At 37.9% G+C, this 27457-nt stretch overlaps 1 protein-coding gene and 1 long non-coding RNA gene across 43 annotated transcripts in view; one reads left to right on the forward strand and one right to left on the reverse strand.

The window, feature by feature from the left end:
* The window catches only part of TRDN (triadin), a 241826-nt gene that overhangs the window by 139233 nt on the left and 75136 nt on the right, over nt 1–27457 (reverse strand). For 36 of the 38 annotated variants that reach the window (XM_088140165.1, XM_088140069.1, XM_088140090.1 and 33 more), the window contains 2 exons: nt 23202–23261; nt 6506–6571 (listed from right to left, as the gene is read on the reverse strand). In XM_088140165.1, coding sequence (XP_087996291.1) covers nt 6506–6571; nt 23202–23261 — 126 coding nt within the window. The remainder of the gene's footprint in view (nt 1–6505; nt 6572–23201; nt 23262–27457) is intronic. The other 2 variants (XM_088140157.1, XM_088140117.1) reach the window with 1 other exon arrangement.
* Nucleotides 184–27037, forward strand: LOC148217072 (uncharacterized). 5 transcript variants are annotated; one of them, XR_015796035.1, is made up of 4 exons: nt 184–334; nt 6407–6586; nt 9352–22551; nt 25299–27037. It is a non-coding gene; the product is annotated as an uncharacterized LOC148217072 (long non-coding RNA). The 5 variants fall into 5 exon arrangements; XR_015796037.1 differs by having other exon boundaries at nt 6512–6586; XR_015796036.1 differs by having other exon boundaries at nt 6515–6586.

Consider the following 27457-nt stretch of genomic DNA (forward strand, 5'->3'; position numbering starts at 1 on the left):
ACATCTCATGTCTTCCACCTGTGATGTCAAGTGTTTTTAAGAGATGGAAGAAGGCGGGGAGCAGCAGTTCTGGGTTTATGCTGAGTGTCCTTCAAAGTAGATTAGAGTGTAACAACTGCCTGTTGATCTGCCTGTGATGAGAATCTCTAAATATAGCAAGGCACTTGAGTTACAAGGCACAGTGCTACACAACTGAGACTCTCTCTGGAGATACACATTACCAGGCTCTGTATTTTCACACTTAAGTTCCAAGATGATACAGGGAGTAAATAAGTGACATTAGTGCTGATTCAGAAACAGCTTGCTGCCCATCCATCATCGGCAAAAGGAGGAGGTAAGAAAGGGCTGAAAAGGGCAGTTGTCAAAATATGGGGCTGCTGGGGCAGGGGCGGGGAAGGAGAACATATAGAAGCAAAAAGAATGAGCAGGAGGCTTGATTCAGTTAAAGCCTCAGTGCATTCGGTGCTTCTGATCAAAATTGTAAGAATGGTTATGAAAAGACATTTTTGTGAAAGACATATTAGCTTGATTTTCCTTAAAATATTGCCATCAGGTTTAAAAGTCTAATATGGAAGTTTATTAGCAAAGTTTGCCCCCCCCAAGTTAATTGGCAATATAAAACAGATTAAGCTTGAGCTAGATGTCTAGTTCATATCCATACCAGCCCCTACAAATACTGTATTACTGAGATATAGTTCAGCATGAAATAATTTTAAAATTAATGCTAGATTTCATTTTGGCTAGATCAATTCTATTTATACTATTTAAGGGTATTTTCTCCTTCAGCCTTTCTCACCTTGGTGGAATCTAGGAATATTGAGACTAGTGTTTCCAGAATTCCTAGCCAGCATGGCTGTTTTATTTCATTTCATTTCATTTCATTTCATTTCATTTCATTTCATTTCATTTCATTTCATTTTATGAAACAGTTAATATATTGGCTATTCTCAGTTTCTGAAGTATTCAAAGTATTAATATTCATTAAAATCAGCTGAGAATAGAAATGATATTCCTGGCATATTAGAACTTCTCTAAAGCCTGCTGTGCCTCTGAGCTCATCTCATCTGACAAGGTCTCTTCAAATACTCTTTTTTAAATGAGTGTTTCGTTCAGGTTCTATTCTTCTCTTCAGCACTGCATAGCTGTGCCATCCTGATTTAATCAGGCAGTTTACAAAGGTCAAGGAAATGTAAATAAAATCAATCTGAGATTTTGAGAGTAGCTATTTTTTAATTCTGGAACCCATCTGTTCGACTTGTCTCAAGAATGTTAAGCCAAAAATAGCTACTGTAATCACTACAAATTAATCTAGTATTTTTAAACACCTTGCCTCTTATTTGTTGCATGGTTGGATACAGCCAAACCCTTTGTGACTAAGAAAGCTAAAGAATAATGAGGCAGAGAGGTCATTCTGGGAGAAAGCATAGCTTCACCAAGTGTCTGAAATCCTCTCCTCTGCTGTTTTTTTTTGCCTTTCCAGCCTATAATTTATTTGCTGTTGGGGTGGAATAATAGATAGCTAAGGCACATTTAATATTCTTGTACTCAAATGATTTAAATCTGTTGTGGATCTTCCGTAAGCACTGAACTTTGTTCTTTTGAGAAGAGCTTAAAATCTCCTTTCACAAGTCAAAATAATTAAGTGTCATTGAACAATATGGGGCCACTGATAACACACTAAGAAATGCAGAAGGTAGTAGAAGTGGCCTGTTGTATGAACAGTAAATTCCAAATGTGAAATAAAACAAAAGGGCCAAGGATGCAGTGGAAATGCTTGGCAGCAGTCATAGCCTGGTATACAAATAAAAGCATAGAAATTTTATTCCAATTGTGGACCTGCTGGTGTCCAAAACAGCAACATGATTTATGGGTAACCTTCATTGGATCAAATGCACCACTCCCATTTACTTTCTTGAGGATCATACAAAAAAGTCCCCAGAAGATATGTTCTAGATGTCTTTTCTTTTTCCATTGGTGGACACTGTCCTTCTAGGGTCAGATTTCAGCAGTAAGTTCCAGAGACTTCTACATGTCATCTATCTGACTTTTCACAATCCCATTTTGAAGGGAAATCTGATTAATTTTCACCTTGACAAAGTTTCCAGGCAAGCTGATTTTCTGAATAATGAAGGCTTACTACACTAAAAAGTGTATATAAATATGCTGGCCCTATCTCTGGGCCCAGGTTATATCATAATGCGTTAACAGATTAGCATGTTTCTGCACCCCATCCCAAAGGAGTAGCTAAGCATCTAGGTCTTTTCATTCCTTTTCCATACAGTATTTTCTTTTGCAATGAAATAGCATTATAATAGGAGGAAAAACTATAAATAAAGTACTCCCTGAGAGGAATAGAAATTGATGAGTTAATGGGCAATTCATCAGTAATCCCCAAGCTACTCTGAAAAGGAATCAGAGAGAGCCTAAATTAATTAAAGGTAGAATCATTCTTATAAGCCACAGTAGACATGCCGTCTTTGCCGTTGTATTTTATTAAAAGAAAATTGCCACAAGTCAAGCTGGAAAAAACATGGAAGCAGCAAAGAAAACACTGGAGTAGACTGATTTGAAGCCAGCATCTATGGAATTTCAGTAAAAAAAGGGACATAAAGAATAGCAGTTCCAGAGAAAAGGAACCAAAGATGGCACTTCTCATACTAGGGGCAAGGTTAACTTGGTAGTGACTAGAAATGCACAGATAATCATGGAAAAGGCTAATTAGTACTTAGTTTGGGAAAAATGTTTTCTTAATGAATTATTTTTCCCCCAATAGCAATGTATATCCTAAATCACGGAACTCTGGAACTAGCATTCTGGGATTCATTCATTCATTCATTCATTCATTCATTCATTCATTCATTCATTCATTCATTCATTTATTTTTGCTGTTTACATTAACTACGTTGGTTTCAATATTGAGTCATATTGTACAGCCTTCTTGGAGCATCTGTGCTTACTTTTACAGATATCAAATTGGCAGCATCAAACATCAAACAGGGTAAAGACCATTTTTTTTCTATTCTGAACTCATGTTTCATATAGAATTGCTGCAAAACGTGAGGGCTTCATACTGATTTTTGTTTGTTTGTTTGTTTGTTTGTTTCTCCCTATATTAAAAAAATCAGGCTGACCCATGGGTCCCTGTTCCAAATTGTCAGCTGCCCACAAGCCACTTCTAATAGCTTCAAAGAAATGAGAGATGTACATCTATGTCAATAAATGTAAGGAGAAAACACGACACAGCGCTAACATTAAGAGTGAGAGCCCTATCTCAAACATGTAGTTCTATATCTAGTTTCTAATTTGAATCTGGTGGACTAGATTCTTTAGTGTCAGTAGTAGCCTAGGTTTCAGGAAAAAAAAATCTTTTATATCATGTGTCTTTTAAAAAAACCCCTAAAATGTTATATGTCAGTTCAGCAAACTATTTTATTAGTATCATATCGGAGAAACAATTATCCTTGTTTTTAATCATTATTTAGTTAATCTTTGCACAGAGTTTTTCATATGCAAAGTGTTGCATTGATTACATATAATACTAAATTTATCTTCAGTTTTCAGAATTTTCATTTATTTGTTACTCACTTTTATATGACTCTAGGCAGCTTACCATAAAAACCAATAAAATGTGTAAAATGCACAGTGTAAGAAACAAAAATAAAAAATAAAACCCATAGCATAATCTAATCAATCACCCACACAATCAGGAGATGGGATCTAACCCAAACCCAGAGCCCCAGGCTTGGGCACAAAGTGAGGTTTTCAAGGCCTTACAAAAGGCCCTCAGGGATGGGGCCAATCTAATCTCAAGGGGGATGCTGTTCCAAAGGGCAGACACCACAGCTGTCCTTCTGGTCCCTGCTAGCCAACACTCCCTAGCCAATGGTACCTGGAGCATGCCCTTCCTGCCAGATTGTGTAGGACAGGTAGAACCAATTTAGGTTTTCATAATTCAAAAGTAATGCTCAGAAACCTGTCCACATTTTCCCTGTACCTTTCTGAAATTTAAGTCCCTGCCTGACCACAATGCCAGGGACTTACACAGCATGCCTTTTATTTATATCAAGTTTTTTTTTCTTTCCTTCTTTCCTTGAACGAATTTCATTGACTCCTAATATTGGAATTATGGGAGGAAAATGGAGTCCATAGACTTTTGTAGGGATTCAGCTGTGTACATGGGCTATATCTTCTTCTCAATTTCTGCAGCTGCATGTATCCATTTATGAATACGATTATATAAACCACTACTGGTATGAAACATATACACAGCCAATTCCATAATGGTTAAAATTCCTTGAGGATCAGCAGAAGCAATGTATAACTCATAATTCTGAAAATTAGGAACTAAATCAGGGCATTTAAAGCTTAAAACAGTAATTACATCTTAACACAATGAATATTTACCATTATGAGAAATAGGATGGTACAACAGCATTCAGTTCTTAAGTTGCCTTTTCAGATAAGCAGAAGCGATGCATCTATCAACAACAGACAGCAATATATCCTGCCTAACACCAGACATTTGAGGACTAAATTGTGAATTCAGCTCTAGCTTCTCTATCAATGAAAGTCTTTTACAGGAAATGGAAATCCTTCAAGCTATCAAGTGAAAATCTGCTCATACAACTTTTGTAGCCAGTGTATGAGATCTCACTTTGAGAAGAAACTATCACCTTCAGGTGCTACAGTCTCATTAAGACAGGCACTGAACTGTTTCTCATTACCTTCTTATCCTGCTTCCTACCTGGCAGTTCTACTCTTACCCTATTCAATCCTCCTATGCTAGATCTCTAAGTGCCTCATACTTATGGCTTCTTGGGTGTCACACTCAACTCCAACAAAAGCTTTCCTTGGAAATTTTTCAAGGGAAACTAATTGATTAACCTAGCACCCTGTTTCTTGATATTGCTGCAGCACGAAATACAAAGAATGAGACATTCAAGCCTTTATCTAAGAGAAAGTATGTCTAGAGAAAAAAGAATCTAGAAATGAAAATATACTTGGAGCAATTGTTCTACTGGGCATACTTAAATGGTAGCCAGTTTGCTGTAGTGGTTATGACATAAGCTAGAAACTGGGAGAACATGAGTTACTCAACACAATGCCAGCTGAGTGACCTTGGGGCAATTGTTGTCTCTTAGTCTTTGGAAGAAGGCAATGGCAAACCACTTCTGAAAAATTCTGCCAAGGAAACTGCAGGGACTAGTCTGGGCATTTGCCAGGAGTCAATATTGATTTCAAGGCACCAAAACAATAACAGCAACAACAATCATTCCACACCTGCTAGGGGTTATACTAGTTTTTCTATTAGCATCTTTTCCATTTTTAAATTATTTCTTACAGAAACGAAGTGGAGACATTGCCAAAGGATGTTCTAATACAAATGAAGGACTTCACAATTTCTTGTTTAGTGTTGCAAAACTATTATGTTATCTTGCCCTACTTTCAAACAGCTGTCTGCTGTATATATGATAATGAAGGGACAAGGAGGTAAATCCTTTCTCTCTCCTTCAACTCCCTATGTTCTGGAGTAGAGCAAGGAAACTGCAGGAAAAGGCAAACATTGCTTCCCAGCCCATTCTAAAAGGGGAAGGTCACAACTGAATACAATTCCTTTAAACTGCATTAGTTGACTAAAGCCTGAATCCCTTACATTTCATCAAATTTAGAAGTACTCTTCAACTCCAATGAGTAAAATTGGTTCAGTTCTAGTTTCGTACCTTACACCTGGTTGTTATGGCTTCATCCGAGGAAGATTTCTTAGATAAGGAAGATGAGTCAGGTGACCTCACTAAGCTCTCTGGATCAGATGAACCAGATTGTAGTATAGAACTCTAACCAGAATCAATTCCCACTAACCCAGAATACATTGACCAGGACTCTGACCCATATTTACCAGCACAGTCACCTAGTCCACGTGAATGGCAGAGTATCAAGTATCAGTTCAAGTATCAGAAGATGAAGATATGTCAATGAAAAAATATACAAGAGAAGGCCTTGAAAGCAAAGGTATATTTGAGAATTGCTCAATACCTTTAGAGAGTCTTCAGGCAGATCAGACCTGAAACCAGCTGAATAAGGACCATGTTGCTATAACTTCCAGTGTAAAACTCTTTGTCTGAGAGCAGCTCACTATTGGAAGCAATATCTATTGCTTGTGAGGCTGGGTCATCCTTGCACCTTGAGCCCCGAGTAACCTCCCTGAGGTGCAGAATTTTGCTGCCTGGAGGCTGACTTTCACTCTCTCCTGTCTTTGTCTTCTGGAATCTCAGCTTGGATCTGGTTTTGACTTTTGGACTGACTTAGCAACTTACTGTGTATTGCTTTGACCATGAGCAATACTTGGATTATACTATGGATGATATAGTTAGATTTTTGTTTCTCTCCATCCCCATCCCTGACCCAGGATAGGATACTGATGTCAAGTTGAATAATAGTATCTACTTTGGTCAAAATTCTCTATAAAAATCTCTGATGCTCCTTTGAAGAAATTAATTGAACTTACCTTCAGCAGCCGGGAGAACAGATGTGATTGCTGGGGGCTGTGGCAGAAATAGGTGGGAATATGCTCCTGAACACAAGAGAGGTAAGAAAGACTATTAATAATAATACACATAATACATAATATATAATGAAGTATACTTGAGACCACTTTTTTTAAAAACAGTCTCTCAGAAGATTGGAGTCTCTTCTGAATTGCTTGTTTATATTATTAAGTACCTCCTAGAAATAAGGGCAAAACAAATAAAACCCTGGATTTGTAGATTACTGAGCATGAAACCATAGAAGTTTAAAATGCTAAATTATTTGCTGATCAATTGTATTTGGGGCTAAAAAAAAACCATGAAAAATCAGTACAATCACACATTTATAGCTCCGGATTGTTAGAAGTCCTTTTCCTTCTGCTTGTAATAGAAAGGACTCTTCTAATTCAGGGACATCTACTGGGTTGCAGAGACATAAAATCTTTAATAGCTGCTTTACTTTGTGTAGCGTATTATCAAGGGTTCCTAGAAATGTCAGCATGAGAGCAATTGCAAAGTAACATGAGCAGAAGATGTACAGTACTTTTCAGTGAATGAGCTTTTCATTCTGTGAAGAAAGGGAAGAAGCAGGAGTGCTACTTCCACATTTTGGGTAGAATACACAAGTGGAAAACCTCTGCGTTTTCCACAAGTGACCATACATGAGTCTGTGGATTACTATGAATATTCCTGCTATAACGACCAATCTGAGATAGCCTCAACTGAACCACTGTGATGGAATGGTATGGCGAAGGCCGCGCTCGGGGAGATAAGCATTTCCTTAGCCCCCAGAAAGGGAGTGAAGAGGATGAGACTGCCACCACCCTAAGGTATTTGCAGTGTTTGCTTGCTGGCTTGGGAGGTTTAGATTCAGTCTGGGGAGATTCTGTCTTGTAGGTGGAAGCTAATAAATGCCATAGAACTTTAACTGTACTGTCTTGTGGAGTTCTTTGGGCTGAACCTGACAACCATACTAGAAAGTGGTTAGCTCAAGCAATGTCATAGGAGTCATCACCAAAGCTGAAGGGAATTGTTTCTCCAGGAATGAGGGCAAAATCCTATTTCATTTTGTTAGCAATAACTTTGTCCACTCTAGCGCAGTAACTCAGACTAGAATGTTTTCCCCTCCCATTACATGTGGGACACGTTGGCAATCAGCTTAGCAATATATATCCTCTCCACCTGCTCGTTTCTCTTCTGAACTTGAACCCTCTATTTTCCACCTTCACTCTGAAATATATATATATTTAGTATACTTTGGTATAACTTATTTCTTCTTCTGTGTATTTCCATACATCTTGAAAACAGGTGTGAATTCGCAAAAATGATTAGTAATATAACTCAGGATTATGATAGCCAAAGCTTTGACGTTTTGAGATAATGCACTCATAAAATGCAGTGTGCCTGCATTTTAATACAGGCTTGCATAGAAACATCTACCTTGACAAATTTGCAATATATTTATACTGACAAACATACCACAGTATATTTTTTCATCTGCTACATTTCAAGTTTGAACACCTGCTCAGCCCACATGCCCGTTCTCAAGTGGGAATCTAAGACCTCCATTTTCAAGGGAGAGATGCATTATGAAATATATTACGTAACTTCTGGCTGAACATGGATGAGGTCATTCGGGTACAGTTTTATCCTGAAATGAATTTCAACTTGCTTCAATTTGACAATGCTTTGAACCAAGCAGTCCTTTGAAGCTGCTTAGTGAAGCCTGCCTGGTCTGCTCGCTTTCAAGAGTGAAATGATGTGGCTGTGTGGCTTTGCTTCAGTGACCCTCTCAGTTTTCTCTCACAGAGCTTGCAGTACAAAAGAAGGCTGATAGGAGCTTCTTCAGCAAGCACTGTGAAACAAGGCTGAGAGGTGCATCCTCCATGTTGTGTCTAAAAGGGTTCACAGGCTGGGAGCACCAGCCTGGGCTGCACAGAATCCCACAATCCATGCAGGGGATGACTAAACCAAAGTGTTCTTATTCATGGGAGGGGACTCTAAAGGTAGGGTCCTCCAGTCTGAGCTGCAGGGTATTCCACAACCCACATAGGAGATGGCCAGCTTGAAGCCTCCTCCATATGACAGAACTTCAAAACTGGCCAGTTTCAGTTCAGGAGGAGAGCAACACAAAGGGATCCCAAGCTGAGTGGCTGTTATAGATTGTAAGGAATCCTGTAGCCCATACTGTGGGGAGCCAACACCAAGTCCTCTCCTTGCAGCATGGGATGGATGCCAGAAGTTGAGAGCTTCTGGTCAGCCAGTTTGTTCCATAGAATTGAACAATGGTACTATAGGCAGTGCTGAGTATTTGGGCAAGGTGACCAACTTCAACTGGACCTGAGCAGTGATGCAACAGACACCCCACAGCTGCTCAGCCTAAGACCCATCTTGCCTGCCCTTCTCTTTCCCTCCAGTACTTGATGTCCAAATCTTCTGACCAACAGGAGTATGGAGAAAGGGCAGGTGGGCAGCATTACCTAACTACAAACCCCTTCCTCCAGAAAGGCCTCTGTAAGAAAGCCACAGCATGATATTAAAATGTAGGAATTCTATATTTCAAACATTGCAGCTCAGTAAGCTTCATATTTCCCCCCACACACACATCCTTACAACTAGGAGAGGATTGGGTTGGTCTGAAATTAAATTCTTGGATATCAATATCTGTCTGTCTGTCTGTCTGTCTGTCTGTCTGTCTGTCTGTCTATCTATCTATCTATCTATCTATCTATCTATCTATCTATCTATCTAATTCTATTCTGATATCTCAAATTTCAGATGTTGCATTATAATGGGTAACTTTCCCTCTCTTGCCTTCCACTTGCAGCATGCTGAATTCATTCAGCTCTGCTCTGGAAGAACTTCCCAAATGTCTGGAGCAGGTCTGGGCAGAAGCAGGTGACTGAAGAACTCTGGGGATGGGGTAAGAAATTTCAAGAGGAAACATTATGTGGATTTCAGCATTTTCTTCCTGTCTCCAAAGAGGGAACAGAGACAGAAACAGTGCATACACATGTATGTACACCTTGAGTTTATGTCTGCAAATGTTTTACACATTGTATGTTTGTGATTCATTTACACACTACATATTGAGAAAGTAGAATACACCAAATGAATTCAAATGGCCCTGACACTTCTGTAAGAACAGGCTGAATCACTTTTCAGGAAACAACAGGTTTTCCTAGGAAACAATTACACAATCATTTCTTTTTACAACTCAGTACAGTTTCTGCCACCTGATAACTACCTAACTTTAAATAAAATTTCTCTCCTGTCTCATTTGTTTTGGATATTTAAAGCACAACAAGACAAGCCATCTTCAAACTTCTCCCGTGACACTAAATTTATAAATTACAGTATGTTAGGCAATAGCTAATGAGAATATTTTCTGTTAAGAGGGGTCACTGCTCAGGGGAAAATATTGGCCAATAGTGCTAATTCTTTTGTTGAGATTTTGATTTTCAGCCGTATCATCCTATAGAGTCTCCAGAGCTTGCTTAACTAACTTCAGGGCAAAGCTAAAATAAAGGCATACTATTCTTCCTTTTATTCAATGTGGCCATATCATTTTTCACTGAAGGCTCTAGACTGGTACAACACCTAGACTGCAAGGAACCCCACAACCCACCTGGGAGATGCCAGCCTGAAGGATCCTTTTGGTACAAGACAACACAATATGCATCTAACTTTCTATTTAAATATAGTCATGTTCAAAAGGCCAATATTGGCACTCCAAGTACAACTTCTTTAATAATCTTTCCACAATTTCTTCCCTTTGGGAAGAAATAGGAATTTAGGATCTAAACAGTTCTCTAAAATATCCCACAGGAAGCCTTAGTCAGAATCCACAAGATTAGAGATACTTAAATATGTTAGGGAACCAGGGAATAACATTAATACTTCACACCTGATAGATATATGGAGATTGATATTGCCAGTGGATACCGAGCTTAATGAGGAGAATAAGGTTTTGAAGGAAAGATGAGAAGTTCAGTCTTGAGCACGCAGTTTAAGAAAGTGATGGAAATTTCAAGGAGACATAACAGTAGTCAGCATGGAAGAATAGTTATGTGTAAAGATGTATGACTAGGTAAAACAGGAGGGACAAGGAAACCAATAAAGACAAGAGGCCAAGAAAATGCCCATTATTAACCTAAACTGATCTTCCTATAGTAGAAAAAGCAAAGTAAGAAGAAAACCAGAGCAAAGATATGGAAAGTTAAGGTTTGGTGGAAGTCAAATAAAGGAGCTGGTTACCACTATTTGCAATTATAACATAATAGGACTAATTCATACTTGCAGTTACTTTCCCCAGGGTGATTTGAAAATGACTGTATACAATAAATGCCCATATAATTATAGAAATAGGGCAGCTTTGCTACTATGAAAAACAGGAAAAAGAAAAGAGCAGTAACTGTTTATTAATTAGTCTGTTTTATTAGGAAATTGGGCATTCTCAATGTCATTACAAATAACTGTCTAATTGTAAAAAAATGTCTTGAACATATTAATTAATACTCTGTGTGAAAGAGCATTAATTGTAAAAAAAATGGCTAACAACCTTAAGGGTTGTGTAGCTTCAAATAATGGTCTAGCAGTCTACCAAAGCTTTTTAGTCCAGCTTTTCCCTCATTTATATCTTTCTTACTAGTTTGTGTTTGTCATATTTTAATGGTTAAGACAGTATTTTTTGTAGCTTAAAAACTGTATAGACATTCATGGGGAGAAAAGGGGGGAGCAAATGACAATATATGCATAGTGACATCATCACTTGTGTCAGATATCAGGACATAAGGATATAGTGGAGGCCTTTGTGTGATGATAATCACTGGCATCATTTTGGCATCATCTTGGTTTGCTGTGAACACTACTGGCTTAAAAGTAAAGTTCTCGTGAATAATGAGGCTCCCATTATTACAGCTGTCTTCAGAAGCAGAGATTAGATACAATTCCAGTGGCAACAGAGCACTCCACACAGTTTACAATCAAAACACTTAATGAAAATATTGTTGCTGATCTCTCTCAAACTCCAGGATACTATGAGGTCAGTTTAGCCTGTGGGGAGGCTGTAATAGGTCTAGTAAGCCATAAAAAAAACCAGTGCAATTAATCATTTACATGCTTATAAAATCTAATATATTGGCTATCGACCAGAAAAAGATAATAGGGTGTCCACCCACTTTCACTATATGTATACTACAGTTATTTTTGACAGAGGGCTAGTGTTAATAGAAACTTGCATAACCACACACACACACACACACACACACACACACACAAACACAGGAGATGAATGGTCATAATTTAAAAATCTCTCTCTCTCATGTGATTAGAATTTTCCCATAAAACTATTTAGTATGTTTCACTTAACTCAAAAAAAAAAAAAAAGGAAAATCTTTTGAGTGTGATTTCCCCAAGAAACCTCTTTGAGGCAAATTCAATGGATTTTGTATCTTTCCAACATGACTTGATTTAGAAGGGTAGATCATATAAACATGGGAGTGCATAGGAGGACTTTATATGGCGTTAGGCACCTTGCTGATCTGGCTTTTCTGGTTTAGCAGGTTGGGCTTAGACCACCAGGAAGGACTGGAGCTGTAGGTAAGACTGGGACATTGAAAACTCCATCCCAGAAAATAAAAAAGTATATGAACCTTGTATAGGAAGTTGAGCTTGACTTGAAGGAATGTTACCCTTTTTTTAATAGCATACTTAACTAGAACTTTGAGTGGCTGTGGCTGTTCAAGTTCTCAAGCAAGCCTTTCTTAATCTCGGTTTTTGTCATTCTTTACAGTGTAATGGCCAAGGATTGAATCTTGGATTTTCAGCATGCAAAATATAGGCTTCATACATATATACTTAATGCAGGCCAAAATATGTACTTAAACACAATGGCCTGTGTTTGAATGGATCTCAGCTGTTGTGTCTAATTGGAGTAGGATCAGACCTTTACATTCGAAGGGTTATATTAATTTTTTGACTCTTTCAAAAATACGGGTCAGTTGATTCGGCATATTCATGGCTTGCTTCAATTCACAGTGGTTTGATCTGCAGACCATTTCCTGCAGATGTATTTTCAACTTTTCCTTCCTTCCATTTCTCCTTCTTCCCATTGTCTGACAAACTAAAAACACCTTCTGAAGATTTGTGTGCATTTTCATTGTATTCATTGTCACATAGGCAGCTTTATATACAATTGTTCCTTAATGCAAACAATTATATCTATTATAGAGAATTTTTGCCATCAATATTGTATGACATTTGATTATAAAGGGGTCAGGTTGCCTGCTCAAGTGAAAACTAAATAGCCATGCATCTACATGCCAAGATGCAGGTAGATTCTGGTACACAGCTTTCTTTGGAGAAAAACAACACGCAATCCAGGAAAGTGAATATCAAAATATAAATGCATTTCAGTTCATGTATTGGTTCAAAGGGACAAAATTCAATAGCATTGCATTAAATTGCAAACCAAATCATTTCCTTGTTATCCTTCTTTATTGATGCGCAATTAACAATACGTATCCTAACTTTCCTCCATGGTGCCCAGGGTAATATCAGAGTTCTCCCATATTTTATCTTCACAGCAATCTCTTAGGTAGAATAGGCTGAGCAACAGTGATTGAGTTAATTCAGTGTCTTTCAAGCATTTCAGGAAATTAAAAAAAAAAAATCTGGATAGGCGGAGGAGAAATGCAATCCTTCTTCTCCAGTCATTATCCTAATAAAAACTACTCCAAGCACTAAAATTAAAACTAGAAAAGGCTCTCAGTGACACCAGTGGGAACTTGTTTCCCTATTGCTAATTACAGCATGAGGGCAATTATGTTAGAATTAAAATTCCCCTCCCCATGTACTATGGTCTTAATGAATATTGCTCCCTCCATACTTAGAATTTTTTAAAATTCGCCACAGACACATAATTAAAGCATGGTGCATAATTAAAGGAAGGCATGTAGTTAAGTAGCAAAAGGAGAATTTGTCCATTTTACTTATGCTTAGTTTCATTTGTTCCTTCCTGTAAATTCATTTCAACCATTTTCTACATCAGATTGCTAAATCAGAAACATTCATATGCATTCTTATAAGCCTTTCTCCTTGAATTTCTCCATACAAAGGGCCTTTGTGCAACTTTGTGTTGTGTGCCAGTGGCACCCATTCCTGGATCATGGGGCTCTGCTCATAGTCACTCATGCCCTGGTCACCCCCAAATGGATTATTGAAATGCACTCTACATGGGGCTGCCCTTGAAGAGTATCCAGAAGCTTCAGGTGGTGCAAAATGTGGTAGCACAGGCAGTTATGTGTGTCCCTTAAAGGACACACATTACACCTCTGCTCCGTGAACTGCTTTGGTTGCCAGTTTGCTTCCAGGTCCAATTCAAGGTACTGGTTTTGATCTTTAAAGCCCTACATGGCATGGAGCCAGGTTATCTGAGGGACCACCTCTCCCTGATTACATCTGCCCATCCTATCAAATCCATCAGGAGAGACACATTGGAGGTCCTGTCCATTAAGGAGTTCCATCTGATGGGACCCAGGAGACAAGCTTTTTCTGCCATGTCACCAACCCTTTGAAACATCATTCCCCCGAGGTGAGGTTGGGCCCCAACCCTTGTGACCTTTCAGAAATCCCTTAAAATGTGGCTTTTTCAACAAGCCTGGAGATCCCCTGAAAAACAGGGAGCCCATGTGTTGACTGCATCATGTATAATATTCTGACGTGTGCCCTTTCGTCACCTTGTTTTTAATTTATATTTAATGGTTTTAAATGACTTTTGTATAATGTTTTAATTGTTGGTTTTACTCTATGCCACCCAAAAATCACACATTTGATAAATATAAATATCACAGGTGTTAAAAGTGTAGCCTGGAAGCAACCATCCATCAGCCACAGACCACATGTATTGGATGGGTCCTGTTTTTTTAAAAAATGGGGGGATTGGAGATTATTTCATCCTTGAAACTCCTGAAATCCTGTCCCCAATTAGGCCTGGGCACAGGCCCCTGAAGTGACAGAAGCTGTAGACCCATTGAACATGATTTATTGTCTTTCATTGTAAAGGATGCTAATTAGACAATTTAGGAGTTTCTTGGACAGTGTATAGATTAACTTTTGGCTGTAGTCCACATATTGTGCAGACTACAGTCAAAGTATATTTCACTGGCACATGCTTTTCCTCTGGGAACTCAGGGTGGAGTTACATGTGGAGTCTCCCTTTATCTTTTCTTCGCAACAACTATGTGAATTATGTTGAGCTGAGAAAGTATGAGCAGCCCAAAGTTACCTGCTTAACTCCATAATTGAATGGGAGCTTGAACCAGTTTCAGTCCAGCATCATGTGCTTTTTACACAATAAGGGAACTTTCTGGTCAAGCAGAGATATGATTAGGTGGCATCTAGTATTCTAATCATAACACTGCCCTGGCAGGGATTGGCTCAGTCAGGAACTGAAAGAGCTTTGGTCTTTAAATGAGCCTAGAAAAACATTCGGAATGTATATCTTATTCCTCAAAAGAAGATAAATATTTTGTAAACTTACTGATTCAGTAGTTGTGGTAAAAGACTCTTGACCAAAATGTATATGCACATTTCATAGAGATTAATATTTTTTTTTAAAACAAGACAATTAGAAATGTTCTAAAAATTACTGAAAGTTTGAAATAAAAACTCACTTTTAAGGAGATCTATATAGTACTGAATTATAATAGCCGATAGCCTACTTGAGCTTTTTAAAGGAAACTCAGAATGTAATTGTTTTAACTAAATGAACCAGTAATGGCTGAGGTATTAGATTAATTTATTTTGGAATAAGCTCTACTAAACACACTGAAACTTACTCTTGAGTAGGCTTATATAGGATTGCAGTCTATGCTAAATCAATGCGTCAAAGCAGACCAGTCAATCAGAACAGATCTATGTGTAGGAAAGTTGAAAAGTTGCAATCCCAAAAGATAAGAAACCATTTCTGGTATATTTCTGAATTACTGAATAGAAATATTAAGCAGCAGTTCCATCCTGAATTTTGTAATTGCTGAAAGAATGGCTGATAATAAATCGTTTCTGATTACATTTAAATTATTAAATGATGACAATTTTTTTGTGTTTTTCCTAGGAGGTGCTTAAAATTACTCCGCATTATGTCTTAAAATGTACTGAGAAATTATTCCAGCAAGATATCTTAGCCTGACTTTTATCTTTTATGTCTATTAAAAAACAACTAATTTTTATTCTGCAGGAATCATGCAATATATGAGAGCGTGAGCAAGTATGTAGAATATGGAATAGCTAATGTCATGTAACTTACAGAGACATGTTTGACCAGATTTAACAAAGGCATCATTTCATATTGCACAAGAGTAGACAATGGTAAACCTCTTTTACCAAGAAAACCACATGGATAGACAACATAAAATGATTGATAATATGATGCCAGATGAGAGGCCCCTAAGTTGGATGGCACTCAACATGCTACTGAGAAAGAACTGAGGATATTTCAGTGTATTAATGGTGTTTATCCCTCCACTGATAAATCAAATTGATTATATTATTAGAAATCAAATTGATTACATTATTGGAAGAGTTCAGTTATAAGAGCAAAGATATAGCCAGAGATTGACTGTGAAACAAATTACAAACTTCTCCTGTGAAAGTTCCAATTCAGTGCAAAGCAACGAAGCTAGCCATTCCACAATATGACCTTGACCATATATCCATCATTTTCAAGAAGAACATCAGGAATCACTTTGAAGTCCTGATCCTCATTGATAGGAACCAGAAGAAATGTGGAATGATCTTAAAGAAGTTGTTAATGATGTAGAATGAAAACTGGATGTCAGAATAAACAAAAGATTTGAGGATAGCTATCAGAAGAGACAAGAAACAGTATTATGATGACACTTGTAAAGTCATTGGAGATGGAAACATACACAGAAAAAAGCAGTTTTCCAAAAGATTTCCAAACTCAGAAGCAGGTTCCAACCTCTAATCGATATGCTAAAGGACATGCATGGACAGGTAACTGATTCAAACAAAATCCAGCAAAGATGGAAGGAGTATACAGGTAGTCCTCATTTAGCAACCACAATGGAGACCAGCAATTCAGTCATTAAGTGAAGCAGTTTTTAAGTGAGAAATCATGTGACCATGACTGTACTTATGATTTTACTTCAGCTTTACTTTGCTTTATGGCATCAGAAGGATATGACACTAAACAGCTGGGTGAGCCCAAATAGTGGGGAAGATTTTTGAAAGTTGCCTTACCAGGAAGCCAAATAAAAGGGCAAATCTTATAACCCTTTCCCCCCACTCCCCTGCCCTTTGGAATGCTCACCCCAGCACTGGGATAATTAGCAAGAAGAGAATTGATGTTTATATTTATATTCATTGGAGAGGAAGGGATGACAAAAGAGTAAGCAGGCATGCAACAGGGAATACACATCAAAAGGAAGGCGCCAATGCCAGCTGTTTGCCTAGTGCACTCACCAGGAGCCACTTAGGAGGCAAACAAAAGCCTTTAGTGTGAAACTGCTTAGGGTCTTGTCAATTTCAGGCAGCAGTGGGAGCTGGCTGAATCCCTAGTATTAGAAGATGAAGTTAAATCAGGCTCAAACTATCATATTGTGGACACATTATGCAAAGATCTAGCTCCCTGAAGAAGTCCAGAATGCTGGAAACAGTGAAAGGAAGGAGAAGAGGACAGCCAGCAGCAAAGGTGAATGGACTCCAGTACAGTGGTGATGATGCACCATTAGAGCCAGGGTGAGCACCTGGGCTCCGAGGCAGACCTCTCAGATGAGGCCATAGGCATCTAAAGGGAAAAGCAGGGTTGCAACATTGCACCACTTTTTGGAATGTATATGTAATGTCAAGATACATGGAAAAAAGGCACAGGGTTTGACATTTGGCTAGCATGTCAGGGCTACAAGAATTCCGTAACAAAGAATCTTTACATCCATAGGCCCAGTACTAGCAAAAGAATCCATGGCAGCATACCTCCCACAAACTAACTAAAGCCCTCCTAAATATCTTAAGTAAACCAAAAGACCCAGTAGCTCAAGAAGAAAAACAGGAGTCATCTACAACATACAGCGTAAGGACTGTAACAGCCACTATGTAGGACAGACAGGCAGAAGGCTAGCAGAGCGCATCCATGGGCACCAACTAGCAGTCAGATGACACGATGAAAACTTCCCAATCTCACAACACACGGACGGACTCAACCATAGTTTCAACTGGAAGCTGTGAGCACCCTAGACCAAGCTAAATCCAAAAATGTGAGGGCATTCCTGGAAGCTTGGCATTCAGACACATCAGCCATCAATAGACACATACAGATAAACCACATTTAGACACCGTTCAAAAGAGACAATAGGAAAGCTAAGAAGAAAACAAAAAGACCAGAACACATTTTCTCCAGCAACCCACACCCAGATAAACAGGGATTAACACCAGACAAGCAAACAAGCAGAATACTCTAATCAAGGAAATATCAAGGAGACAAACAATCAAGCAGAAAATATCCTAATTAAGGAACTACCAGGGAGAAAACCACACCCCCACCAACATTGGCAGGACAAGCTACTGTATATAAACAGAGAGCAAACCTCACACTCACTAGGAGTGGTGATGTTACCTAGTCAGGTAATGAAACGTCTGCAATCAAACAACCGAGCTCAGAGAGCACGAAGGACTCTACAAGAATTCAGTCAACCACTCTTTGCTGCTATCTACTGGTTGTTCAGATGTTCATAACCCTAGCCCATGTGATCAGGTTCATTGAAAGTGTGGGGCGATGAATGGGTGGTAAGGGAGATCATAGTGCTTGCAAGTGCCAATATGTCTCAGCTTTCTGAGGAAGACTGAGAAAGACGTATGTTTACTAAATAAGCACCATGCTTGTGAATGCCCCAGAATTCATTGGAATATCAAGAAAAAAAGACTGCATTCTGTCTAAATCATAAAAACAGGAGCACAAAGGCAGATCAGTAGACCAATCAAAGGAAGAATGTGGCTTCATAGAAAATGAAGCTGAAATCTGATCAGGTGAGAGGAGAAATTTGGCCCAATTATACCTACCCAATTTTCAGATTACCAGCAGGTTAGTAGGGGGATCCTAGTTACCTTTTGTGACTCTCCCTTTCCCCCCGCCCTTTTTGAAATATTGTGGAAGTTTCCAAGATATGACTATCTGCATATGGCAGAAAGCCACACATTAAGATAGGATCTTAGCCAATATTCTCTAAATACTTCCTTAACTTCATTGCTTTTGGCATCTATGGTCCCTTGGAGCTCATATTAAAAATCTCCATGTAGCTGCTAGCAATAGTGTTATGTACAAATGATATATCAAAATTTCCCACCTATTTATGGATAGAGAACTGGGGAACAATATTTTTACCCAATTTCTCCAAATGTATGAGGAAAATCTTCAGCTGTTCACCAAGGTTGGAACTTCAATTTGCAATAGTAGGAACTAGGTTTTTTTTTTTTTTCATTCAGTCCACCCCCCTCCATATTGGCAGCTTAACAACCATTTTATATCTTCTACAAGGTCTTAGATCTGGAGTGGCATATGTATGTGATGTGGGTAAAATGATGTTCCCCACCAAAAAATAATGGAAATAATCAGGGACAATTCTTGCATGGCCTTATTATTCTAAGGAATGGATTGGTTGGGACAAAAGTCTCAGAAATACTCTCATGAAAATATTTTAATTTTGACTTAGCACCTGTTAGCAAAAATCATTTGCTACTGAGGAGGTATACTTTGTAATGGAATACATAATGTGATCTTCCCTTTGAATGATCACATTTTCTGTGGCTCCAGATGTATCTCCTATATCTGCATGTAGATTCATATGTTGTGTTGACCATTTCACACTAATTTCCATCAACTGTACAAGAGTTGCCAGGCACAACTGGAGATACGCATAAAGCCATACATGGGTTTGCCCAAGGACATCAGGAAGAAAAAAAAAAAAACTGCCACATGAATCTGACCAGAATTTAGGATTTTCTTCAGAGGCTTTTTGGTATATGAACCAGCCCGAGTCATAGCTTGGCTGATAGGAATTGGATGTTCTCTGAGGTAGCACTCCAGATGTAGAATTCTCCCTCTAACTGGCCCTTCTCTGTTTAGATTGGTCCCACATGGTTTTTAAGAGATTATTAGCCATTTTTCTCTCTGATATTAGAATTCAGTTCCACACTTGTATTAATTTACTAGGATATGGTGTTTGTTATTTAAAGGTTTAGAATTATTTTCATTGTTTTAATTACAAGACACTTTGGGGGGCATTGGGGAGGCCACAAGGTAGCACAAAATTAATTAAACAAAAGAAAGAATAGTTAGCGCGAATCAATATTTTTTCCTTCCTTTCTTTGTAGCTTTCTGCAGTCTCAGATAGAAGATACATGTAAATAGTACATTTTAAAAATAGAAATGGAGGTAGCCAGCAGGTAGGGTAAGATATGGGTATTGGATAGGATAAGTTTCTAAATCCTGTGGTCCACTGATTATTATTATTATTGTTATTTTTTGCCTATCTTTCCTCTCCTGTTAAGAACTGTTTAACTGTCTTGTAATTAAAACTATAGATTGCAGGAGAATGGGATAGATATGGAAAACAGTGGAAGTAATTTTATGGGTGGCTGTCTGCAGACACTAGAGGTAATAAAAAAATCCACTGGGCTTACACCTGATGGCCAGTCCAAGCTGACTAGGGCTACAGAATGAACATCGTCTAATTCAGCTCAGTGTTTTTTGGTAGAATTATCTTGCACTGAGAAAGCTTTTGTAGATTCTTGCATCTCAGATTTGTTCTTGAATAGGTGTGTGGAATAACACTTCCTATGGAAAATGTTATTGATATTCAGAAAAAAGCAGTAACAGTGTCCAGCTTTCATTGTGTGTCTGCTAAACACAGACTGATTCAAGCAAGAGTCATGGACTTATGATGAGCATTTTTAAGAAACAGAGTGGCTTCTTGAATGAGAAACATGACACTCATAATATTTTTTTCCATGTTGGACAAAATGGCCTCTGGTAAATTTTCTGCAGCTTCAGGGGTTTAGTGCCCCACCGCCACCAGCAACGAGATGGAAACTTGTTCTTACTTATCAGAAGATCAACAGATGAGTAAAATGAATTTTATATCACCAAAACATTAAAAATTTCCTCCATCTAAAATAAGCATAAATGTCTTGAAAATAAAATGAAGCCTGAAGTGATGGTCAACAATTAGTGAAGCTATTGTCTAAGAACATTTTCAAGTCTACAGATTCCACAGATTTATCTCTAGAGCTTGAAGTATCAGTGTGTAATGCAATATATCCTTTTTCCTCAATTTTGCACAGTATTATGCATTTTACAAAACCCCTTGCACTATAGAAAATACACAGGAAAGAACTTTCCACACATAACTGGCCATCATAAAGTGAAATTATATTTGCTGAATGCAGAAACATGAATATATATTCTTCAGGAAGAGCTCACCAGAATTCTAAGCAGCAACCTGAAATATGTACATAGCAGCATGTGAGATTCTACAAATGCCATGAAAAACGTCTTCAACCACTGTGATCTATTGTTATCATTTACATTTTGAAATCCAGTGAATGAACCTGACCAAAGTACATTCACTTGATTTTGAAATGTAAGTGATACAAAGCCAATTACCTCAACTTTGTGCAGCAGCAATACAATAGCGCACTGTTCAGGATTACTATGGCAGGCCTGCAGCTTCTGCAAAGAGCCCAGAAGGCTATTACTTATCTTTCCACTCCCTGACTTTTTTTCTTCTTCAATTGTGGTGGTGCAGGGATTGGTGGTGCTGCTACTGACAAGATTAGAAGGAGATACCCACTCCTTTCCATTTCTGCCCCTTTTTCAAACACACCCATGAGAATTAAAGAAGGATAAAGACCAAAATGGCCACAGAGGTTATAGAGAGGCAAGAGATTGGCCACATGACCTCTGCAGTCCCTTCCAACTTTATGATTCCATAAGGTTACATTTTCATGGGCCATTCTAGGTCTTTGTCTCAATAACAGAAGTCAGAAGGGACAATTAACCCTAGAGTTAGTTGACTGGTGGGAATTAGCTAACTGTAACCATCTCATGGTTAATTGCTTGGGTCAATTTACTCAGTTTTTGTGTTTGCATAACATGCTTAGCCCTTCCACATGAATCATGTAAATGGTTATGTCAACAGACCCTTTATTTATAGTGGAGTTAAATAAACTTGTGCCCTCTAGCATTCTTCAACCCTTATCAGCCCTACCTAGTTTGGCTAATGGTTGTGGGAACTGTTGGAATATCTCAGAGGTCTATTGGAGCTTGGTCTTGACATTCAAAAAAATAAGAAAGTCATTCGCTTAAGTCCTTTTACTTTATCTCCCTTTTGGCAATATAAATATTGAGAATACAAACCTTAGAGGGATTTCTTTAGAAATGTTTTTAGCATTAACAACTCTTTAAAATACTCATGTTACAAAAGCAATACATTTATACTCTTGGTCTATTAAACTGGCAATACTCAGAAAACATTCATTACTGCTTGCTTTGAAAATGGCATGCTAGGAAAAGATATGGAAGAAGATGTCATGTCAGCAGAAGAAGTGGGATGTAGATCCTACGTGAGGCAAAACAATGTACTTTAATTTTGCCAAAGAACAAAGTGGCATTGATAATTATATCCTATTCCTAAAAGCTGAAGAATCTTGAATCTCATCAAGATCAGTGGGATAAATTAGCTGTTATTCATGATCCAAGGGCAGCCTACCTAATCACTACATTTATTACATAGAGGATTTGAGTGTCTTTCAAGTTTCACACACTTTAAATTAATTCATATTTTTTCTTGACTATATTACAGCTTCCTAAAATATATTATCAAGTTGCCATACTTTTTTTCAGAAACAGTCATGTCCTGATTATCACAATGCCACAAGCTTCAGAGCTGCAAAGCAGATGGGAAGGACTGGGGGAAAAGAGGAGGATGTTTTCTTTTGGATTTTTAAAAAAGTTGAGTTTGAGTATAATTTTAACCTGTTACCCACCTCAAAATTGATGGCTTGATGCCATTAATTCTCAGCAGTCATGGTCAGAAAGCTTTAGCAAAGGCTACAGAAAGGAGACTTTATCTATGGCCCTGGAACTGAAGATTCTTTACTTTTATTACATACCAGTATCGTTTCCCCCCATAATCACACTTTTTTAACCTAAAAACACCAACTAGTTCAAAATTTCTTCATGGGGTATTTGTTCCTGCATTTGATTATTTTGGTCAGCCCTTTGATGTTTTCTACTATCTTAAGAAAATATAAACTAAAACACTTCAAGTAAATGTTTCGTCTTTTCTATGGCATAAATGCATACAATCAGTATGCCAACTGCTAAGGAAAACATTTCATTCTTTATCAGATTTCCACTGATTTCATCTTTTTATATTGACATCAACTTAAATGCATGCAACTACAGAAAAATGTATTAGAAGCTTTAATGGTTCAAGCCATTTGTTAATATGCTTTATTTAACCTGTGCACTCTAAGTTTCCATGTTTAACAACACATACACACACACACACACAAAAGAACACACATTTGAAGGGCACAAAAAAAGCAGAAGCTCAGAGAAAAACCAAACACTTCATTGACAGCATTCACTTCAAATACCTGTGTACATATTCCCGTGCGCAAACATGTCAATCATATAGCGACAGAACGCAAATTGATCTAGCAGAATAGAAAGGGGGAAAAAAGAACAATAAGGCGTAGTTAGATTTTTTTTCAAAAAAAAAAAAAGCTCAGTGCAATGAAACTCTTAGTGGCCTTTCATTTCTTGCTTAAAGTAATCAATCACTAAACAAATTATGGCATTCATGTTTCTGTATTTTTTTAAGGGTCTTCCATAGAAACCTCCTTCAGGCTTTCTGCACAAAGATGGGATTTTCCAGTGGCTGGCATTGTCTAAATCATGTGTAATTCTGAGGAACAAATCACCAAGTCTTTTCCCTACAACCGTCTTCCCCAATTAGTCACCCTCCACAAGGGTTGGGACTGAAATTCTCAAAATTATTAGTCAGTGTGGCAATAGGCCATAATAGCTGGGAGTTGCAATCCCAACACATGCAGAATGCCAGTTTGAAAAAGGCTGCTGGAACTCATCCTTTTTTCTAATCAAAGGAATCTCATATGAGTAATCTGGATGTTTCCAGTATGGACAGTTCAACTAACTAAGGAATGGACAACGTGGGGCCTTTTAGAGATGACTGAACCACTACTCCCAATAGCCCTAGCCATCATGACCAATGAGGAGTAAAGCTGGGTGTCTGAGTCCAGCAACATGCAATGGGCCATTCCTGAACAAGGCAATTTAGTCCAAACATCTCTCAAATATATTTATAGGACAACAGCATCTAGCTGTTAATCACCCATTTCATTTTAAGACTGATTCAAGTTGCCATAAATAACTCTGGATATTTTCTATTCAATATTTGTCTTTGTGAATAGACAAAGACAAATTCCTATTGCAGTTCCATGGGCATTTTCTGTTAAAACACTATAATTTCTATTAAAATAATAAATACTTAAAATAAATGAATGGACAAGTGAACCTAGACAATCAACAAAACCTCTGAGCAAATATTTATGCAGTTATGAACTGGACAGTGAAAATGTTATATGTAGGCTAAAATGCAGAAAGATGTGTTAATTAAAGCTCACAATTCTATGTGTCAATTGCCTCCATTGCACTTCAGAGGATGCTTAGTGAATTGAACCATACACAAAATCATTTTAATAGAGAAACAGTATATAAATTTGGAAGCCAGGGCATCAAGCTAAGCATATCTGCTGCTGCTGCTGCTGCTGCTGCTGCTGCTGCTGCTGCTGCTGCTGCTGCTGCTCCTCCTCCTCCTCCTCCTCCTCCTCCCGTGTTGACTCCTGGCAACTTCCTGGAGAAGTCCCTGCAGTTTTCTTGGCAAGATTTCAGAAGTGGTTTGCCCTTGCCTGCTTCCCAGGGCTGGGAGAGAGTGACTGGCCCAAAGTCACCCAGCTGGTTTCATGCCTAAGGCGGGACTAGAACTGACAGTCTCCCAGTTTCTAGCCTGGTACCTTAACCACTAAACCAAATTGACTCTCATTTTCATTTTAAAAAGCACACATTTTTAAAAACAAGTGTAAATCTGCAGTACAAGATGGACATGTGCAAAGGAATTGATGCAACATAATCATACATGCATAAGTCGCATAGAATTCAAGAGAGTTCACTCCTATGATTATAGGACTTCTATAAAGAATTGATCAGAAGATAAATTTGCATTTGGTACAAAGTGTTCGTACAGAGAGGCAACTTCCAAATTCACTACCCTCAGGTCTCAGATGCAATTTGTTTTTGTTTCAGTGGGGCCAAGTTCCTTGCACCACTTTTAAGTTCTTGTCACTAGGCCAATTCATTTATCTAGCAGGGCTATGCGACAATTTTGGAAACAGCAGTGGCCATTGGACTGTCAGCAGAGCTCGTAGTGGTCATTTCAGCATCATTTTAGTTTTCTGCTCTACAAAAACAAACATCTTCCCTTTCCTTTGGGCAGCATTTGTGATCCAATTATAAAAAGAGTTCTGCAGACCATTTAGAATTAAAACATTTGGAGGCAGCACAAAATTAACTGCATGATAAATTTCTGCAGCAGAAAATGATTTATTGATTCTAATTTATTTTCTTATTTGATTAAATAAAACATATTAAGTTTCTTTTCAATTTATCTGCAGCTGCTACAAAATAAAAGCCACTACATTCAACAGATGGAAAATGTTGGGCTCTTGCTGAAGAATTCAGGTCAAGTTTGCCTTTCTGAGCATTTCCACAAGCCATTTCCAATGCTTTTGACTAATTCTGCTGGAGAGAACTGGATTTTAAGCTTTATGAATTGCCACCTCTTATATTCATCTGGAAGAGGAATGCACAAAAACATCAGCTGTGATTCCATTGAGTTCTAAATTAGACATCACACAAATTGTGTTGCCCTGCTCCAATCTGTGATTTTACTGACTTCACCGGAAGCACACAAAGGCCTACTCTGCGTTATGATCAACCGGTATGGTTGATTACATTTCCTCTCTCCATACCAATTGAAGAAGTTGAGAAGAAATGTAATTTCATACCAGATGAGAAGAAATGTAATTCTTCTCCCCCAGCTTTTTTGTCGTTGAAAGCTGGTACTCCTTGGCAGGCAATGTTTGTGTATGGAGGTCAGTGCTGAACCATGCCTGTACAGAATTATTGAATTAAAAAAAAAAAAGGAAGTTGGGGAAAACATTAAGTTTTTCACATCATGAACATAATCTTGATAGCTTAAAATTAATTTTAAAAATCACTAACTGCAACAGTTATATAATTTGTATGTTGTCTAGTTTTGCTTCCCTGTTTCAATCCACTGTTTTTGGATATTTGTGAAAAATTCACAGAACATCGTGGCTATTTTTTTTTTTAAAAAAATCCAGTCAGAAAAGTTCATGTGCATTACGATAGAGGGCTGCTTTATGCTTATGATCCATGTGCATCAGTTATTAATTTAAAAACTTTACACTGTACATTTCAATTGAATTATCTTTCAATCTGTCACACCATGAATTATATTTCCAGCGCTAATTTAGTCTTCACTTTTTTGAAGTGTGAAGGGACAGCTGTGAAACTGACATACTTTTGCTCACCTTTGCCACGAATCTTTCACTGGAATTGGCAAAAGCCTCGGTACTGAAAAATATTGATGCAAAAGGCTACCAGTTTCACAGCCTTGCTTGTACATCTAGCTATGAGTAAAATATTTTCTTCCAACACAAACTCAATAGACGGATCAGACCCAGGACCTTTGTTCATACCTGTAAAGCTATGGCATCTGCACGGTAATTTGCATCAGACATTTATCTGATGGATTACCACTAGGGATGAAAAAAAAAATCAATCTATTTCATGTGTATACTTTCATGTATCCATTCTATCAAAAAATATTTTTAAAGCTTTCCACCAAAAGGCATATATTAACACTCATTTAAATACATGTGTGTGCATTTTCCTCATAAAATATTTATAGCTGCATTTTCTCATAAGCATACATTTCTAATCACACTTGATCCTAAGGCGCATGTTTTAGAGAAGATTATTAAATTTTTTAGTTGAGGGCTGCGTCACCAAATTCAGAGAAGCACAAAATCTGACGGACTGGAATGGAAACGGTCTGGGATGGGGTGAGAAGGGCTCAGGAGCCAAATGCTCTTAACGCCCTCCTGTCTTTCTCTTCACATCTAGAGCAGGGAAATCTTCCTCTTATTATATAGAAGGGAAATAGTAGGGAAATGCAAAAATCTCCCAATTTCCATTTTTTCTCTAATGGGTTGCAGCTTGTAGGGCAATCCTGCACTCAGGATCGCTGTGCCAAAGGAAGAAATATTAAGTTCATACAATCTGCCTTCCATAACCCCATCAAGCCTTTGTCAGATCAGCACAGGTTACCCCAACTGAAAGCTGATCCAGAGGGTCACGAGAGCTCTCCACCAATGCTCCCAATTTCTATATGGCACATCTGTCAAAAAGACAGAAATGATGAAACAGATCAGAAAAACTAATGTGAATGAATAGTAAAGCTAAGGTTCAACAGCTTTAAAAATAAAACTAAATATTGATGTTGTTTCCTAATCTACAATGGCTAAAAAATAATGCCCATATTCATAGTCCAGTTGATTGGGACGCATGAGATTTTTTTCAACGTGATTTTTATACAGACTTACAATATTTATACCTTACAAGCTGAATGGAAATAACTAACACTTTTCCAAGTTTGGCAATACAATTCACAAGTAAATAAAAAGACATAAAATGCATATACTAGGTAATGATGAGCACAAAAATGTGTTTATTGGAATAAATGTGC

Source organism: Python bivittatus, unplaced genomic scaffold, assembly GCF_059951505.1.
Source record: "Python bivittatus isolate LINGU-HERP-01145 unplaced genomic scaffold, Pbiv_v1 ctg000020_np1212, whole genome shotgun sequence".
Taxonomy (NCBI): domain Eukaryota; kingdom Metazoa; phylum Chordata; class Lepidosauria; order Squamata; family Pythonidae; genus Python; species Python bivittatus.